The sequence below is a fragment of the Schistocerca serialis genome, chromosome 2 (assembly GCF_023864345.2).
Source record: "Schistocerca serialis cubense isolate TAMUIC-IGC-003099 chromosome 2, iqSchSeri2.2, whole genome shotgun sequence".
Taxonomy (NCBI): domain Eukaryota; kingdom Metazoa; phylum Arthropoda; class Insecta; order Orthoptera; family Acrididae; genus Schistocerca; species Schistocerca serialis.
In genome coordinates, this window is record NC_064639.1 from 304,849,914 (window position 1) to 304,869,955 (window position 20,042).

At 43.5% G+C, this 20,042-nt stretch overlaps 1 protein-coding gene across 2 annotated transcripts in view; it reads left to right on the forward strand.

The window, feature by feature from the left end:
- LOC126455531 (dehydrogenase/reductase SDR family member 11-like) overlaps positions 1-20,042 on the forward strand; it is a 105,333-nt gene that overhangs the window by 69,226 nt on the left and 16,065 nt on the right. For both annotated transcript variants that reach the window (XM_050091283.1, XM_050091282.1), the window contains exons 3-4: positions 6,037-6,166; positions 18,604-18,733. In XM_050091283.1, the coding sequence (XP_049947240.1) occupies positions 6,037-6,166; positions 18,604-18,733 (260 nt within the window). The remainder of the gene's footprint in view (positions 1-6,036; positions 6,167-18,603; positions 18,734-20,042) is intronic.

Here is a 20,042-nt window from a genome sequence, read left to right on the forward strand (position 1 = left end):
GGTCGCAGGTTTGAATCCTGCCTCAGGCATGGATGTTTGTGATGTCCTTAGGTTAGTTAGGTTTAACTAGTTCTAAGTTCTAGGGGACTAATGACCTCAGCAGTTGAGTCCCATAGTGCTCAGAGCCATTTATGCACCGTTCTGTTTAAAAATAACAGGTCAATGTAGTCATAGGTTCGAGCAGCGCATGTCTGCTTTCTTGTGACGCAGATAATTCGCTGCATTTTGTAACGTGTAGCTGTGATCCATCAGTCAAATAGTCTAAGCATTGGGTAAATCGCGAGTTAATAAAATACACGCAAGTACAAAATAAAAGTTAAATGAATAATTTTGTAATAAGGTTTCCATTTCAACGTCTGTATATGGCGTTAACAAAAGAGAATTATGTCGAATAATGTTTATTCGAGGAAGGACATCTTAAATAAGTGTTCTACGATATGCAGTTAAAATAAGAACAGAAAATATCCTTATCAAATGCAGTAAAGTTATGTTAAGCATTACGAGAATAGTGATAAAATCACAAATTTAAGTAGTCATCGAAAATACGTGAAAACAAAGTCCATTTCATAATCATAGTACACGAAATATTCCCTAACTAAAAACAGTTCATAGTTCAACATGATGATTTACAAATTAACACACTCGTGATGACGAGTAGAAACGTATATTCTGTCTGTCCTCAGTTCTGTAATACAAGCGGAAAAAGTTAGCAGGAAGAAGGTCTCTCAAAATACAACATAAAGTCTCTTCAAGCGAGTACTGTAGCTGCCGTTCACCGCCCAGAATCTGTCACCTACTAGGTCAGATATCACCCATTATCATAAGCAGGTCTGCCTCCTTCCAGAACGAACATCCAAGTGTCCAGAATCGCTCCCTTGAGCTCTTCATTCGAAAAGTCTCGGTTTCTATTTGTCTCCATTAGTGTTCTGCTGCTGTCCATTTTAGCATTGAAGGCTATCCCTACCAAAATATATCTTTCTTAAGTTCTACATGCATGATTTGACTCAGCCTGACTACTTCCCAGACTAAAATAATATATTATTTATTATATTTAAATAAAAAAACCTTTTAAATATTTCGTCACATTCACCTAAATGGCAATAATTCTACATAAAGGTTTGCTGGTAGATAACTTAGTTAGTATTTTTGTACAAGTATGCTCACATTAAATGCCAATGAATTGTCATTAAATATTTATAATACAGTTTACGCCTTCTTGACAGGAGTTTATCTTGTTCCTCTTTTCTGATAATGTCTGTTTTTCCATTGGCTGATGGCCATCTCCACCAAAAATACTGAACATCATTCTTAAGCTGTACAGGCGTGATTTGATTCAACTTGAACATTTACTGGACTAAACAAATATATTAGATCAATATTTAAATAAAGGAATTTAATACATATACAGTCACACTCAGATCATTCACAGTATTTCGAAATAAAGATTTGTTCATAAATAAATATCATTCTTGCGCAAGCGTACTCACTTTAGATGACAAAGAACTGTCATTAATTTTTTTAACCAATTATTTATGAATTCTTGACAGAAGCGTCTTCTGGTTATCTTTTCAGTTGTGGTATCCACTAACACATGCGATTCACCACTCTTAAATTAGCACAGGTTTTGATAGCATTTGCAAGCAACATTTAAATAAAGTTACCAGCAAAATGGTAAACTGTTCATTAAATAACTACACAAGTACGTTAAGATATGAGATATTCATGATACATTCATATGCTGTATAAATGTGGAGAATACTACGTTCAACAAACATTTGTGTAATAAAAAAGATATAAAAGAAGTCATAAGTAATAAATACAAAAGGTACAGATGAGTGGCTTTCTGGGGTGACAGCTATTGTGCAATACTATGGTCTGAGATATTTGCTGAAATCGCATTAAGCCGTTAACAGTTGTTAATTCAGAGGTTCATTGTGAAAATGTTTGGTCACTGTGAAATATTAACTTCTGTAGTTTTAAAGAGATTGAAAAATAATGTGTAATTGGATGTGCCTCACTTTTCTGAGATCCCAAATGTATTCAGATTTGCTTTAATACTTGGCAGTACATAATTAAAGATTCTCAGAGAACTGTAAGATACCTTCTTTCAGCTTGTCTGACAATCCGCCGTTTTTGATGCACCTGCTGCAGAAAGGCTATCCGAGCAACAGCAGTCAAAATTCCCAGCTTTTTGATTTATCCATTTCTGCCGACGCTGCTCGTCTTTGTATCTGGATTCTGCCATGCCGGTCACCTAGTTGGAACTGCCATGGCACTCTTGATACCTCGGCTGCTAGCGTTCAGCTGTACAAGAAATTCATCTTACCTCGTACCAGTACTGGGTGGCCAATTAGCTAGCCTACATATGCGTAACTTTAAAAGGCACACGATCTCGCACTCCCCTGAGGTACTGCACGGTGGTGGTCTCTTTCTCTGACGAACGTGACATTGTGTTCCGTTAACACTCGCACATCGGCGGCGCCGTTTGCGAATTTTCCAAGCGCGTAGGGCATTGACCAACAAGGAATGGCGTAACCTGCTCTTATTGGATGAGAACATATTCTGAGTAGTAATTCGGGACTTACCCTCTCAATGTGGGATTGCGTAATACAATCAGGACCACTGTCGAACATGATCATCTGGTGCTCCAGGTGTTACGGGGTGAGGAGGAATAATGTCACAGAGGCGCACTGCCATTCAAATCTTTGAGCACACTACACTCGCCAGTCAACATTATTGTGACTGCTACTTCACCATATGCGTCTGTTTAGGGATGCACTCAGTCCTAATACATTTTTAGGGTTCCATACCTCATTTGGAAAAACGGAATCCTAATAGGATCACTTTGCTGCCCGTCTGTCAGTCTGCCTTCCTGCCGGTCTGCCTGTCTGTCTGCCAGACTGTTCAAAATCTTTTTCTCAGCAATGGACAGATGCGTCATGCTGAAATTTATGTCACACATTTTGGTAGCCCGCCCGGCTAGCCGCGCGGTCTAACGCGCTGCTTCCCGAGCGGTAAGGCGTGCCGGTCCCCAGCACGAATCCGCCCAGCTTATTACTGTCGAGGTCCGGCGTGCCGGCCTGCCTCTGGATGGTTTTTCAGGCGGTTTTCCATCTACCTTGGCGAATGCGGGCTAGTTCCCCTTATTCCACCTCAGTGGCACTGTGTTGGCGATTGCTGCACAAACACCGTTTCCACGTATGCGTACACCATAATAATACACGCAAACATTTGGGGTTACACTCGACTCTCGTCTGGTATGAGTCATTCCTGGAAGAGGATGGGGGGGGGGGGGGGGGAGGTGGAGTACACTGGGGGCCGAACCGCACAATAACCCTGGATTCGGTGTGGGGCGGAGGTGGGGTGGATGGACTGCTGTGGCCTGTTGTGGGGTTGTGAACCACTGAGGGGTATGGCGGGACGAAGCCTCCCCGTCGTTTCTAGGTCCCCAGTATAATATATACATACATACATATATTATAGCATGTGTCCTTTTTTGATGCATAAAAGTGAAGCATCTAAATCAATGCAATTAAAACAAGCAACCATTTATATCGCCATTTTGACATTCGCAGAGCATTCGTCTAAACATACAGGCCACTTCTCGTTGACCTAGAACCATGGCAATAAGCAAGGTTTCACACCGCAACCAAAGGAAAAATTCAAAATATTGTTGATTTGTAATTACATCACACGAAAAAAAAAAATTCGTTTGCTATCCGACTGTCTGGATGTCTATCCATCGGTTAAGACCCCTTTTTCTCAGGAACTGGGAGATACATCAAACTGACTTTTATGTCAGATACTGAGGTCTATGGTCCTTTGGTGGTTTAAAAATATTACGCTCCTAAGTCAATTCAGTCGAAGGATTCGGCCGTTTATGTCACATAATTTGATATCCGCAAATTCACTCATTAAAACCTGTTGGGTACCTCCCCTTGATGTACAAGTATGAAATCTGGCAAGAAGAAATGTTTCACAGTACAATTAAAGTAAAAAATCAGGAAACTATTATAATTATATTTATAATTGTATCACACGAAAAATATTTCTTCCATGATTTATTATTGGATTTTACACATGAAATTAAGTTATTCTGGAAATCTTCGAATCCGTTGGACCGATATCTTGCCAGTATCGATAACAGCCAAAAATAGTCGAAATCCTAGATTCCCGAAATGGATGAGCTGTCTACATACGTCATCGAGTTTGTGTGGAATCCTCCGTGCGTGAGTCCTATTCTCGTGTGCCAAATTTTTATGGATTACAATGAGGGACCAAATCTTAGAGAGCGGGTGGAAGAGCTCTTGAAACGAGATGATATTCAGCAAATGGACTGGTCTGTCCGTTCGCCCGACTCAAATCCCTTTGGGAACGTGTGGGATGCTGCGGGAAGACGTACTGCAATTGCAGCACGACCACAGGCGCCAGCGAACATCCAACGACTGTCAACTGCCCTGATGTTGGAATGGAGCACTCTACCACAAGAGCTCCTTACCAGACCTGTGGCCAGCATTTGAGCATGTTACAGAGCATACATTTCTGTCTGCGGTGATCACACATGCTATTAAAAATCATGTCCTGCCCTTTTGTAATGTCAAGCGGACCATCATGAATCGTCCTGACTTCAGTGTAACTGATGTTTTTGAATAATAGCGTCATACCTGTTCGTCTCATTGCTTATTTGTTTCACTTACCTTCTGTGCTATATTGTAGCAGTTCCTTATATGTATGGTTCAAGTTTGAATCAAGCTGTGTTACTTGGCAGTGACATCATGCGAAAGGTACTTTCCTCCTTAAGTTTGCCACACAAGTGTACACTGAAGATCCAGAACTTTATGACCACCTGCATAATAGCTTTTTTTGTCAGTCTTTGGAACAAAATACACCACTGATTCTGCGTATCAGGGATCCGACAGTCTGTCGGCAAATTTCTGGAAATATTAGGCATTAGATGTCTACGCATAGGTAGCCCTAGCGTAATTCGCGTACGCGATAATGGCGCTCGATAGCGTCCCCTATGGATTGTACAGGATTTAAGTCAGGCGAACTTTGTCGCCGAGACATCAGTGAAAATTCACGATAAGGCTCCTCAAACCACTGTAGCACGGTGGTGGCTCCGAGACACGGAAAATTATACTGCTGAAAGATGACATCCACGTCGGGGAAGACATCGAGCATGAAAGGTTGCAGGTGATTCGCAGCTGTCAGCGTACCTTCGATTAATACCGTCGATCCCATGTAAGCGCAGGAGAATGTCTTCCTCAGCATAATAGTGGTTTCACAAGCCTGCGTCCGCCAAGCGCTGCACGTTTCGAGCTGCTGTTCAGCTCGATGACGTCGTTCGTGGAGACGACTATCGACCTAGTGCATCGAAAATGTGATTCACTTCATGAGTTAACAGGTTTCGACGGTCGAATCCCGATGGTCCTGTGCTCAATGCAATCGTAATTGACGATATCGTTGGGTCAACGTGTGAATACGTAGGGGTGGTCTGCTGTGGAGCTCGATGTGCAACAATGTACGTTGAATGGCGTGCTCCTAAACACTTGTGAGTGGATCAGCATTGTGCTCTTTCGGCAGAGACGGCACAGATCACCATCTGTCTTGCCTTACAGGCTAGACGAGCCTCCGAACCGCAAGTTCTGTGAAGAGTCGTGGACCTGTAAACATTTAGTACCTAGTGGTAGTTTCACTGTCCTTCTACCTCTTTCCGCAGTTTCTCACGACAGTAGCACGTGAACATACGACCAGCTTCGCCGTTTTCGAGATATTTGTTCACAGGCTCTGTGTAATAATAATCTGTCCATTGTCAAAGTCGTTTATCTGAATGAATATCCCCATTTGTAGCCCATAGCTTCGCTGGGGTGATCACCCGTCCGTGTGTGCCCCTCTTACATACCTTTGTTACCGCGTCACGAGCCCGCAACACCACCAGCGTCGCGGTGGTTAGTGGTCATAATTTTTTGGCTGATCAGTTTAAGTGTATGTTGACGATATTCCTCTACTGAAAAGCTCTTGTTTCTATTTGAACAGCTGGCAAGACGGAAGACTGGAAGCGCATCCTGGACGTTAACGTGCTGGGTCTGAGCATCTGCACCAGGGAGGCCGTGCAGGACATGCTGAGCCGGGGCGTCGACGACGGCTTCGTCATCCACATCAGCAGGTATGGAGGAATAGTTCCCTTATCTACTTGTCAGCCCACTGGTTGTTGTCCTGTGGCCTGCTCATCTACTTTAGAAGACCACTCATATTTAACAGTCCATCTGAAATTATAATTTCATTTGTATTCCCAGTAATGTCATCCTCTTACTCTGTGTCTTACCGACGTGGAGAACACGGCAAGTGCCATAACCCGATTTCCCAGGAACTTCGCACAGTGGAAGAGGGTTCAAAACAGTGAATATGTCTCTCGGGTTATCTCTATATATCTGATAGTTTCTGATTAAACGACGGTCAAAGTTTTTAGTGTAATGTAGAAGCATTTTTGTGGGGCAACACTCCAACCACAGCGACGGCATTTTGACCAACGTCGCGGCTTCACACTTTTGCGCCTCGTGTTCGAAACCCGATTATTAATTTTAAATTTGGTTTTCATTTATTTATCCATGTCCGTTGTAGATTACTGCACGAATGTTTTCCATGGAATACTGAAATAACGTTGTCCTTATTCGTCTACTAATTGTATGCCTGGAGAATGAACTTAAAATGGAAAAGAATAAATCAATGTAAAAAGTTTTTGAAACTGTTTTCGTTGAAATTCCTCTAGTGTACTTCATAATCGATGGCAAGCGCCAGCTTTCGCAGAAGTGGATCGTTATGCATGGTTTGCCACGAAATTATTGCCAATGCATGAAATTTTCAGCAGTGTTAAGGACGTTTCTTTCCCGAGTGAGATTCGTATGAAGAAATGTTACTGTGACAGCCATGCCTTTGCGATATCCTCGTGATGTTCGAAATTTCTGTGTTTCGAATGTTTCTGTGTTCATTGTCATCTGAGGAATGCACCAAGCTTTCTGAGGAATAAACATAACAATAAAAGATAAGAATTGATATAAGAATGAAATATAAGACTATGAGAATAAAAAAGATTGTAACCCTGAAAAAACCATACACAGAAATTTTATGAAATAAAAGGAGGACAATTATTGTGAAACCCAGTTGTAATTTTACAATTAATATAACGCCCTTCTGATATGGAACATCGCGTAGCGACCTTCTACAGGTATGGGTAGATAAGTGAAGAAACTAAAATAAAGTAAAATAAAATAAATAAAAACAATGATCGAGTTTCAATCACGGGACGCAAAAGTGAGAAGCCATGATGCCACCAGTCGCGCGCTAAAAGCCATTCACATTACATCGACAACTTTGACGATCGTTTATCCCGAAACGGTAGAGTATCTGCAGATAACCCGAGACACGTGTTTGCTTATTTTGTTCCTGTTTCACCGAGCAACGTTTCTAGGAAATTAGGCTGTGGCACTTATCGTGTTCTTCTCGGGAGTGCAACATTCTTCTGCATGCTTTTAATATTGACCTCACCCTCAGACTTTCATGAAACAGACTATGCCGATACACAATGCACCACTCTCTTCCTTCTTTCCTATTCCACGTCGCCGTCATAAGAGTAAAATACACTCCTGGAAATTGAAATAAGAACACCGTGAATTCATTGTCCCAGGAAGGGGAAACTTTATTGACACATTCCTGGGGTCAGATACATCACATGATCACACTGACAGAACCACAGGCACATAGACACAGGCAACAGGGCATGCACAATGTCGGCACTAGTACAGTGTATATCCACCTTTCGCAGCAATGCAGGCTGCTATTCTCCCATGGAGACGATCGTAGAGATGCTGGATGTAGTCCTGTGGAACGCCTTGCCATGCCATTTCCAACTGGCGCCTCAGTTGGACCAGCGTTCGTGCTGGACGTGCAGACCGCGTGAGACGACGCTTCATCCAGTCCCAAACATGCTCAATGGGGGACAGGTCCAGAGATCTTGCTGGCCAGGGTAGTTGACTTACACCTTCTAGAGCACGTTGGGTGGCACGGGATACATGCGGACGTGCATTGTCCTGTTGGAACAGCAAGTTCCCTTGCCGGTCTAGGAATGGTAGAACGATGGGTTCGATGACGGTTTGGATGTACCGTGCACTATTCAGTGTCCCCTCGACGATCACCAGTGGTGTACGGCCAGTGTAGGAGATCGCTCCCCACACCATGATGCCGGGTGTTGGCCCTGTGTGCCTCGGTCGTATGCAGTCCTGATTGTGGCGCTCACCTGCACGGCGCCAAACACGCATACGACCATCATTGGCACCAAGGCAGAAGCGACTCTCATCGCTGAAGACGACACGTCTCCATTCGTCCCTCCATTCACGCCTGTCGCGACACCACTGGAGGCGGGCTGCACGATGTTGGGGCGTGAGCGGAAGACGGCCTAACGGTGTGCGGGACCGTAGCCCAGCTTCATGGAGACGGTTGCGAATGGTCCTCGCCGATACCCCAGGAGCAACAGTGTCCCTAATTTGCTGGGAAGTGGCGGTGCGGTCCCCTACGGCACTGCGTAGGATCCTACGGTCTTGGCGTGCATCCGTGCGTCGCTGCGGTCCGGTCCCAGGTCGACGGGCACGTGCATCTTCCGCCGACCACTGGCGACAACATCGGTGTACTGTGGAGACCTCACGCCCCACGTGTTGAGCAATTCGGCGGTACGTCCACCCGGCCTCCCGCATGCCCACTATACGCCCTCGCTCAAAGTCCGTCAACTGCACATACGGTTCACGTCCACGCTGTCACGGCATGCTACCAGTGTTAAAGACTGTGATGGAGCTCCGTATGCCACGACAAACTGGCTGACACTGACGGTGGGGTGCACAAATGCTGCGCAGCTAGCGCCATTCGACGGCCAACACCGCGGTTCCTGGTGTGTCCGCTGTGCCGTGCGTGTGATCATTGCTTGTACAGCCCTCTCGCAGTGTCCGGAGCAAGTATGGTGGGTCTGACACACCGGTGTCAATGTGTTCTTTTTTCCATTTCCAGGAGTGTATAACATTAAAAGCCGGCCGGAGTGCCCGCGCGGTTCTAGGCGATACACCAACCGAGCGACCGCTACGGTCGCAGGTTCGAATCCTGCCTCGGGCAATGGATGTGTGTGATGTCCTTAGATTACTTAGGTTTAATTAGTTCTAAGTTCTAGGCGACTGATGACCTCAGAAGTTAAGTCGCATAGTGCTCAGAACCATTTGAACCTTTTGAACCATAACATTAAATGTACTATTCACCTATTAAAGTCTCGTAAAGAGTACGAGTCATCGTTGCATAATCTCAGAAACGATGTACGAAGGATGAGTAGTTAGTTTAAACTTGGAGTTCACTATAACAGAAATGTAGGTAGACAAAAAAGGAATATCAAAAAAAGGTTTCGGCCAACTGTCAACAGCATCGATATCCTTGGAGAAATGCGTGGTACACGGTGTTTTGTATTAAAAATATACTTATTCACAACCTGTTTCGATCTCTGGTCATCTTCACAGTGGAAAAATATTGTGACAACTGCACGCCATATATTCTATTTAACCAGAAAAGAGGCCACATCTGACTTTCAAACATCAGAAAAAGGTCCTTCACGTCGGTATCTTTTTCTGAAGTTTTGGCATCTTTTGTGGTTAAATAGCACGTATGACGTGTGAATTTGTCACAATATTTCTCCACTGTGAAGATGATCAATGATCGAAACCGATTGTGAATAAATAAATTTGTAAGACAGTACAGTATGTACAATACATCTCTTCAAGGGAAAAAAGGCACAATGAGAACATGGATACTACTGCCACTTCAGATATTTACAGGATCAACAATCATGGTTCCATTCTTAGAACTTACTGAAACGACATTATTTGTGTGTGAATGAGTAGCTTACGATGACTCTTGTGTATTCGTGGACCTGGGAATAACAGATAGGCAGCCTATCGATTCCGTTCAACAAGTTTACTAATTCTTCCTCACCTCCAGAGAGAAAAATAATTTAAAATGGAAACGTCCCCGTTGACAATTGTCTTCCTATTACTTCTGTATCTGCTGTGAAGACTGGTTTCACTTACTGCATTGCGCCTTCGGTCTAAAAGTTAGCAAGAGTTACGATAAGGTGCTACATTGCTTCATATCCTCCTTTATGTTCCCCTCTTCATTTTTCATTTCAATTATGGCCATTTCCTTTAGTAGACTCATCCGTCTCTGCATTCTTGTCCATTTTTATACAGAACTCCGATCAATGTAACTGTTTGCTTCATAAGAAATCGATATGACTTTGTTTCATTTGACCAGATTTTAATTTTGGTATTTAGCACATGATCCTTCACATATAGCTGCCTATTAATCTGCTAATACGTCTTACTTGAAGCGTTTGAGAGTGTTGTTTGCTGATTTTAGACGCATCCTTTTGAGCTTACTACACTCCTGGAAATGGAAAAAAGAACACATTGACACCGGTGTGTCAGACCCACCATACTTGCTCCGGACACTGCGAGAGGGCTGTACAAGCAATGATCACACGCACGGCACAGCGGACATACCAGGAACCGCGGTGTTGGCCGTCGAATGGCGCTAGCTGCGCAGCATTTGTGCACCGCCGCCGTCAGTGTCAGCCAGTTTGCCGTGGCATACGGAGCTCCATCGCAGTCTTTAACACTGGTAGCATGCCGTGACAGCGTGGACGTGAACCGTATGTGCAGTTGACGGACTTTGAGCGAGGGCGTATAGTGGGCATGCGGGAGGCCGGGTGGACGTACCGCCGAATTGCTCAACACGTGGGGCGTGAGGTCTCCACAGTACAGCGATGTTGTCGCCAGTGGTCGGCGGAAGGTGCACGTGCCCGTCGACCTGGAACCGGACCGCAGCGACGCACGGATGCACGCCAAGACCGTAGGATCCTACGCAGTGCCGTAGGGGACCGCACCGCCACTTCCCAGCAAATTAGGGACACTGTTGCTCCTGGGGTATCGGCGAGGACCATTCGCAACCGTCTCCATGAAGCTGGGCTACGGTCCCGCACACCGTTAGGCCGTCTTCCGCTCACGCCCCAACATCGTGCAGCCCGCCTCCAGTGGTGTCGTGACAGGCGTGAATGGAGGGACGAATGGAGACGTGTCGTCTTCAGCGATGAGAGTCGCTTCTGCCTTGGTGCCAATGATGGTCGTATGCGTGTTTGGCGCCGTGCAGGTGAGCGCCACAATCAGGACTGCATACGACCGAGGCACACAGGGCCAACACCCAGCATCATGGTGTGGGGAGCGATCTCCTACACTGGCCGTACACCACTGGTGATCGTCGAGGGGACACTGAATAGTGCACGGTACATCCAAACCGTCATCGAACCCATTGTTCTACCATTCCTAGACCGGCAAGGGAATTTGCTGTTCCAACAGGACAATGCACGTCCGCATGTATCCCGTGCCACCCAACGTGCTCTAGAAGGTGTAAGTCAACTACCCTGGCCAGCAAGATCTCCGGATCTGTCCCCCATTGAGCATGTTTGGGACTGGATGAAGCGTCGTCTCACGCGGTCTGCACGTCCAGCACGAACGCTGGTCCAACTGAGGCGCCAGGTGGAAATGGCATGGCAAGCCGTTCCACAGGACTACATCCAGCATCTCTACGATCGTCTCCATGGGAGAATAGCAGCCTGCATTGCTGCGAAAGGTGGATATACACTGTACTAGTGCCGACATTGTGCATGCTCTGTTGCCTGTGTCTATGTGCCTGTGGTTCTGTCAGTGTGATCATGTGATGTATCTGACCCCAGGAATGTGTCAATAAAGTTTCCCCTTCCTGGGACAATGAATTCACGGTGTTCTTATTTCAATTTCCAGGAGTGTATTTTAGTGCTACGACTCTTGGCCTCAATAGCTCCAGGAAAATCCCGGGGTGATCCTTTTGAAAGGGCAAAGCCGATTTCTTCCACATCCTTGAAACAGGCCGAGCTTATGCTCCCTCTGTCGTGACCTCGATGTCGTCGGCATGTGAAACTCTTACCTTCCTTTCTTTTTTCTGGGTCTTCATAGTTACATAAGTATTAAAAGTAGAAATATTTTTTTGAGTCATCGTTGTATGTGCTGGCACTTGTTCACAATTTTATTTTGAAGACCCTTTGCAGCTTTCAACAAATTATACGTGACGTGTTCAATAAGTAATGCAACACATTTTTTTCTCGGCCAACTACGGTTGAAAAAATTTGGAATCTGTTTTGAGACGTCGTGTGGAATTTTCCTATAGTTTCATGAAGTTTCCCTAGGAGGCGGAGCTATACACAACGTTTAAAATGGTGCCGCTAACAGAGGCGCGTGCCAAGCAGAGAGCTGTGACTGAGTTTCTTTCGGTGGAGCACCAGAGCATCGCAGATATCGTCCGCAGCACGTGGTCTAGGGCCTAGCGTTGCTACCTCTGGATACCGGGTTGGATTCCCGGCCGGGTTGGGGATTTTCTCTGCCCGGGGACTCGTCGTTTGTTTTGTCCTCATCATTTCATTATCATCATCATCATTTGTGAGAGTGACTATACTGGATTGCGAAAAGAGAATTGACTGTGTAAAATTTGGGACTTTGTATGGGCACTGATGACCGCGCAGTTGAGTGCCCCACAAACCAAACATCATCATCATCGTAGATATTCATAGACCTTACAGAATGTCTACGGAGACCTATCAGTGAACAAAAGCACGGTGGGTCTTTTGGGCGAGGCGTCTGTCATCATCGCAACACGACAGCGCAATACTATCCTATAACACGCATGCCGGACGGCCGTACAGGGTGAAAGTTCTCTTTAAGTAATAATAATAATATCACAGACGTACTCTGTTTTGAATAATAATAGCTGTGCAGAAGTACTTAAAGTGAACTGCCATAATGAGAAGGCATGCCTTTGATACTGATAAATTGAATAATCTAACTGCAAGAATTTTGAACAACATAAACTGCCTGGATAATGAACTTTGACATAAAACCTACAATAATTAGTTTTGGAAAACTGGTCCCAGATCCCAGAACTAAAACTGGTATACAACACAGAAATATTCAATTGTCTCTGAATGACATAATTTGGCCCTGATTGAATTAAAAAAATCAAAATATTTTGTCTTAAGGAGAGTTAAACGTCAATTTTAAAAAACGATATACTTTCTATGATAGAAACAAATAGTAAGAAAAGAAACTCACGAGGTTATTACAAAATATTTAGCAGACAACACCAAAGATATAACCCCCAACACCAATGCTAAAAGATAAAAAGAATAAGATGGCCCATAGTGATAAAAGAAATTCAGAAATTTTAGCAGAAACATTTAACGAACTACTAAATTGCGAGGTTCCTTCTGAGCATCTTGAAATAAACACAGAAACTTCAATAAAAACCCCACCAGAAAATATAAACCCACCGACAATTCAAAAAGTCTGCAAAGCTTTGAAAGAGCTCAAAAACTACAAAGCAAGTGGAGAAGGTCAAACATTTGCAGAAGTCTGGAAATACGCAGCAGAACCCGTGAAGATATCATTAGATCACTGAATAGTTAAAATCTGGATCGGAGAAGAGCTACCAGAACATTGAACTATAGCTATCATACACCAATTACACAAAAAAGGAAAAAAATAAAATCCGAACAACTGCAGAGGGATTTCCCTATTGGATTGCACATATAAAATATTGTCAAGAATTCTCTACAATCGCTGTAAAGATCAAACTGAAAAGGAGCTAGGAGAATATCAAGGAGGAGCCCTGGAGAAGCCGCCCAGAACAGATCATCACATTAAAATTAACAATGGATGCCTACAAAAGGAGACAGAAGCAACTAGTCATAACCTTTGTAGACTTCAAAAAAGCTTATAATTGCATCCACAGATCTTCTATGCTGGACGCGTTAAGAAATTTTGGACTTCATCCCAAATTAATAAAAATGATAAAATTAACCCTTACAAGCACCAAGTCCAAAGTAAAATTCAAAGGAGAACTATCTGAGGAATTTACGATTAAAACAGGGTTAAGTCAAGGAGATGGTCTATCACCACTGCTCTTCAGCTGTGCTCTTGAATACTTGATGAGAGAATGGTACAAAGAGAATCCTAAAAGCATAACAGTTGAAACCAAGAAAGATGATATAAACCTAAATTGTTTGGGATTCGCAGATGACTTAGCATTACTAGCTAAAAATGTACAAGAAGTTAGAAATCAAATAGTGAGCCTGCAAAATGTAGCGCCAAAAGTAGGACTCCAGATATCTTTCGAAAAGACCGATATGCTGGTAACAGACCCTCTAGTAATACACCACGTAACAGTAGAAAACAGAAAAATTAAAATAGTGAAGCAGTTTAAATACCTTGGAGAGATTTTAGCATACAAGTCGGATGAAAAACCTGCTTTGCAAGAGAGAACCAATAAAATGATAAAAGCTCAAAAGCTAACATGGTCTGCATACAATAAGAAATGTCTATCAATTCAAACAAAATTGAAACACTACAAGACGGTGTTTCAGACAGAGGTAATATACGCAAGCGTGACTCTTTTTAAAGTCACTCAGAGAAACAGAGTAGACAAAATACTAACAGCAGACAGAAGAATAGCTAGAACATGGGTAAATAAAAAATACCAGAAGGAAGGACAATGGCGGATAGTGCCGAATGAAGTAGTGTACGGGGAACTGTTGCCCATCAGAGATACTATACGCAAAAAGAGTATTTCTTTCTTTGGCCACATAATGAGGACGCCAGAAACCAGATTAGCAAGAAAAATTATGCAGAAACTGTGGAATCTGAAGCAACAAGTAGGATGGATCAAGGAAATTAAAGAGGATATGGAAGAACTAGACCGAAAATCTCAAGAAACTCAAAGACAGGAAAATAAGATTTAACCCAAAAGTAAACAAACGACACACAATGAAAAGGGTATTTACAGGTGAGGAAAGACAGGAAAAATCAGAACGAATGAAAAGATACTGAGCAATTAAGAAAGAACGAAACGTGCGCTTACTGAAGAAGAGGACCAGGAAACGATTGACTAAAGTGGTCCAATGAGGCCTTAAAAGCAAATAATAATAATTTACTCCTTACCTCTATTCCTCGTAAATCTGGATAACGCGTTGCAGTACTGCTTTGTCTTGCGCAACGCTATGCTAATCCTGCAAATTACTATATCTACACAGAGACACTCGTGAGGTGCAATGAGTCCACCGTTAGATGCAAATCGATGTAATTTTGGAACACACTTGGTTCAATGATCAATTAAAAATTGTAAAAGAAAGGTAGGTGAAAAATGGCGCTGCAATAATAAAAGAGTGACTTCAAGAAAATTACCTTATAATTCCTCTTCACGTAAATAAAAGATTCCATTACACTTCCTCCTTCTCAGATCAATTACATTACATAATCATCTTATTTAAACACGTCGATAAATTGATACTTTACATTTGAAACATAACATTACGACTGCTTCCTCACTTTAACACCTACGCGCACACCAAAGATGTAACCTAACGCTGCGATACGGCTAACAACATCGCTGTTCGCTCACATCTCACTTGTAACAGCTCGAGAGCAAAGGTATGACGTTATTGTACAATCGATTAATACTCAAATGACACCATCAACGGCTGCCGCTCCTGCTGTGTTGTATACTCCCATTCGAGGTGATCGACGGACTGCAATTGAACACATTGCTGCTTAACGGGACGTCTGTTGATAAGGCTGACGCACTCGTCCTCCCTCAATTTAGGAAACTGAGGAAACAACTTCAGCATGTTACTCTCCACAAAAAGCAAACGAACTTCTTCTCCATGGCAACGCAAGGCCCCACACACATCTGGGCACCCGACAGGAGCTCACAGAACTTCTTTGGAGTGTTTTTACAAACGTCATAAATGACATATCATTTAGTTAAAACTTAACAGCTACTTGAAACACACTGGTAAATCACTTACAACTGACACCGCAAATATTGCGCAAATGGAAAGTGCAATTGCTGTGCGGTTTTCAAATGGTTCAAATGGCTCTGAGCACTGTGCGACTTAACTTTTGAGGTCATCAGTCGCCTAGAACTTAGAACTAATTAAACCTAACTAACCTAAGGACATCACACACATCCATGCCCGAGGCAGGATTCGAACCTGCGACCGTAGCGGTCGCTCGGCTCCAGACTGTAGCGCCTAGAACCGCACGGCCACTAAGAGGTTTTCACACAGTGGGTTCGTAGTCGGTGTCTTGCATTGTCAGCCCATAAACAGATCAAATAATACTTAGAAAGTGTATTTGTCGTGCAAACATACACTTTTTTTAAAATGGAACGATGCCTGTTGACATTAATAAACTAAAAGTAGGGTAAATCAGAATGTCGGTGGTGTTTGTTACAGGATTCTAGTGCGGGTCGTTTATTAGATATCGTATTGCGAAAAGTTTCTACTCCGACACTTGTTTGTGCCATTCGACCGACGTAATTGCTAGGTACGGCGTTGTTATGTTTGCTTATAGTGTGCTTGTGTGTTCCTTGAGTGCACTGCGGCTTGCTAGGCAGTGTATGACAGTCCAAATGGTAGTCGTGAGTGGACGATGGGATTTACCAGTACAGAAAAAGTCGGTCTATGGAGCGTGCAGGAACAAAGCATTTCGTTGTTGTACGGTGTATGTGGCAAGATGCCGCACCCAAGACACGTCAACCATCTCGCCAATTATTTATCAGCCTCCTCAACCGCTTACGTCAAAGTGATAGTGTAACACCTAGACAACGTACCAGAAGGAAACAAGTGACGATAGAAGAGGAGGACATTGATGTTCTTGCTGCTATTGCAGTATTGCAGTTTATCCACACGTTACCTCCCGTGCAATCGCACGAGGAAGTGGCATGTGTCAAGCAAGTGTCGTATGCATTCGCCATCGGCGTGGAAACAATTATGAGAATCGTCTTAACTTCTGTGGATGGGCATTTAGACAGGATACTTCATATGTATCACGTATCTTGTTTGGTGACGAAGCCACATTCACTAGTCTTTGACACATGAACTGCCGAAACATGCACTATTGGACTGTTAATAACCCCTACTCGCTTCGTCAGGTGGAACGTCAGCGTCCATGGAATGTAAACGTGTGGTGTGGGATAGCGAACCATCAGGTCAAAGGCCCGTTTTTTATAGTCCGAAAATTGACCGGACACAAGTATCGCAGCCTCCAAACAGACCATTTTCCACGGATGCTAGAATACGTTAATTTGCAGACCAAGAGGAACAAGTGGTACCAACATAATGGCTCTCAAGCCTGTAGTGCACGAAGCACTACAGCATATGTTCACGAACTATTTCCAAATCGTTGGAATAGACGCAGAGGACCTATACCTTGGCCGGCCCGTTCTCCGGATTTGACGCTGTCGATTTTTTTCTGTGGGAGTAAGTTGAAGGACGCTGTCTGCAAGGACGTACCAACTACACCCGATGCTATGCAACACGCGTTACCGCAACCTGCTCGGACATCTCCATTCCAGACTGGAAGCGTGTTTTGTCACTACCGGCGATCGTTTTGAACACAACCTGTGAAGGTCAGTTGTATTGTTACTAGTCAAAATTCACATAACTTGTCTGTGCACTTGCTTTATTCTTTAATGTATGCTACCACATGTATTGTACATATGTCGGTGTGGCAACTTTTCGAAATACGATACCACGCAAAAGACTCATACTAGAATTCTGCAACAAATACCACTGACATTCTAATATATCCTAGTTTTAGTTTTTTAATGTCAATGGGCATCGTTCCATTTAGAAAAGTGTATGTTTGCATAAAAATATACTGTCTAAGTACCATTGCGGTCTGTTAATTGGCTAACAATACGAGCCCCTGATTACCAATCCGTTCTGTGAAAACCGCATGTCAATAGCACTGGTAACTGCAGCTTTTGATATCATTGTAGCTTATCCAGTGGAGATAAGTCTGCATGTACACATGTCGACCTCGTCAAGCGAGCATACTCTTTCATCCTGCTTCGTTTTAGTTACGCCATCGAAATGCCATATTTGCTTTTGTAGAACGTAAAATGGACGAGCCTACGATAGCACAGGAACTTGTGTTTCGGGAAATATGACTATGTGTACTGCATGTGTGAACATACGTTGTTGCAAGCAAATGTTTAGCTTTTTGTCAAATGATATCTGATGTACAACTCCCGTGAAAATGCTGACCACAATCGTCCGTTACAATGTATTGTTTACTCCTACTTGTCCGACGAACACATGACGGCGTTTTATTACATTAACTGAATTTTCCGTCGATGCTTGATAGAACATGACAGACAACAACATTAAACAGGAAAGACTTTTGTGATGTTATGCAAAATATTACTTCTATGCTTATACGGCTTTCAGCTTATTAGGCCATGGTCTGGTGACAACTGAATGTCGCGAAAACGGACAAAATGTCGTGTGAGGCAAGTATATATCGCTCGTACAGATTTAACAGAGCGCCAGAAAAGTGTTTCCTGTGTAATGTTGATTTTCGTTCGCTTCCATGGTCATTGAACGCTAAATGTCAGTGAATAAGTTTTCCTGTCTTCTCTTTGTGTACACAGCGTAGTGGGACACGTGCCGCCAGTTAGCAGCTTCGCAGCGATGTACACGGCGAGCAAGCACGCCGTCAAGACGCTTCTCGAAGGCCTGCGGAAGGACCTGGTCGCCAAGAAGAGCAAGATCCGCGTTGGGGTGAGTCCACAGTCCCAAACAGCTGGCGACAGTGATATCTGAGCGTATAATGTTATTTACATGGAACGTTACTTAGCACCACAAATTTTTGATGCAGTCGAGACTATGAAGGACGATCGGAATTAGCTGGCAAATAATTTTTTTTCGGAGTGTCAGATTTTACTCTACGTAAAAGTTCTTGAGTAATGTCAACTGTTTAAACGTATCCACACTTGTTTATTGAAAACTTGGTGGTGTTGCCGAGGTATTTCTAAAGAAACACTGGGCAATAATTTTGACGGGCAGTTCAAAGAAGGGTACAGTATCATAGGGAGCAGGTCAAAGTGCGAAGGTATAGCTAGCATCGGCATTTTAGTTGAGAATAATCGTAGCTCTGTTGCGAAAGAAGCAGAGCACTGAAGCAGAAATCTGTAAGGTAGCGGTACTGGAGGTTAGCTGTAGTAGGAGATAAGTTGAAGCAGAGAACCTAACTATGTACAGACAAGATAGATTAAATGCAGTTGGCCGGCCGGAGTGGCCGAGCGGTTCTAGGCGCTACAGTCTGGAACCGCGCGACCGCTACGGTCGCAGGTTCGAATCCTGCCTGGGGCATGGATGTGTGTGATGTCTTTAGGTTAGTTAGGTTTAAGTAGTTCTAAGTTCTAGGCGACTAATGACCTCAGCAGTTAAGTCCAATAGTGCTCAGAGCCATATGAACCAATTTGAAATTCAGTTGGTAGCGGAGTGTTTGGGCTGTTAGGAGCAATTTTCCAGAGTGGAACTAAAACAAGTACTTTCTTCCAGTTGTTATAATAGTATAAATAAATAAATTAATAATCAGTTCATTTTACCGTCAATGCGATTCAGATAGTATACTTGCTGGAAGGTTCGAGATAAATTGAGTCCCGTTTCGAAGATGTACCCGCTTCCTACAATTATAGTAGGTGGAGACTTCAATATGCACTCGATGTGTTGGCGAAAATACATGTTTAAAGTCGATGATAGGCAGAAAGCGTCCCAAAACACTGAAAAATATTTTGAGCAATCAGGTATCCAGTTCGAGTGCAAATGGTTGCGATAACATACTCGACCTCCTAGCGCCTAACATTCCTGAGTAAACTGAGAGCTTCGTTGCAGCGAGACTGAATACCACAACAAGCAAATTCACAAAAAATCAAAATACACGGGGTGGACACAAGTATGGCAACATTAAAAGCACATGACCACTGGCATTCAAAACAGCTTCCAGTCGTCTCGGAAAGGATACGTACAGGTCCCCTGTGTTTTTCAAGGCAGTCTTATATCATACTTCGTGCGAAACAGTGGCAAG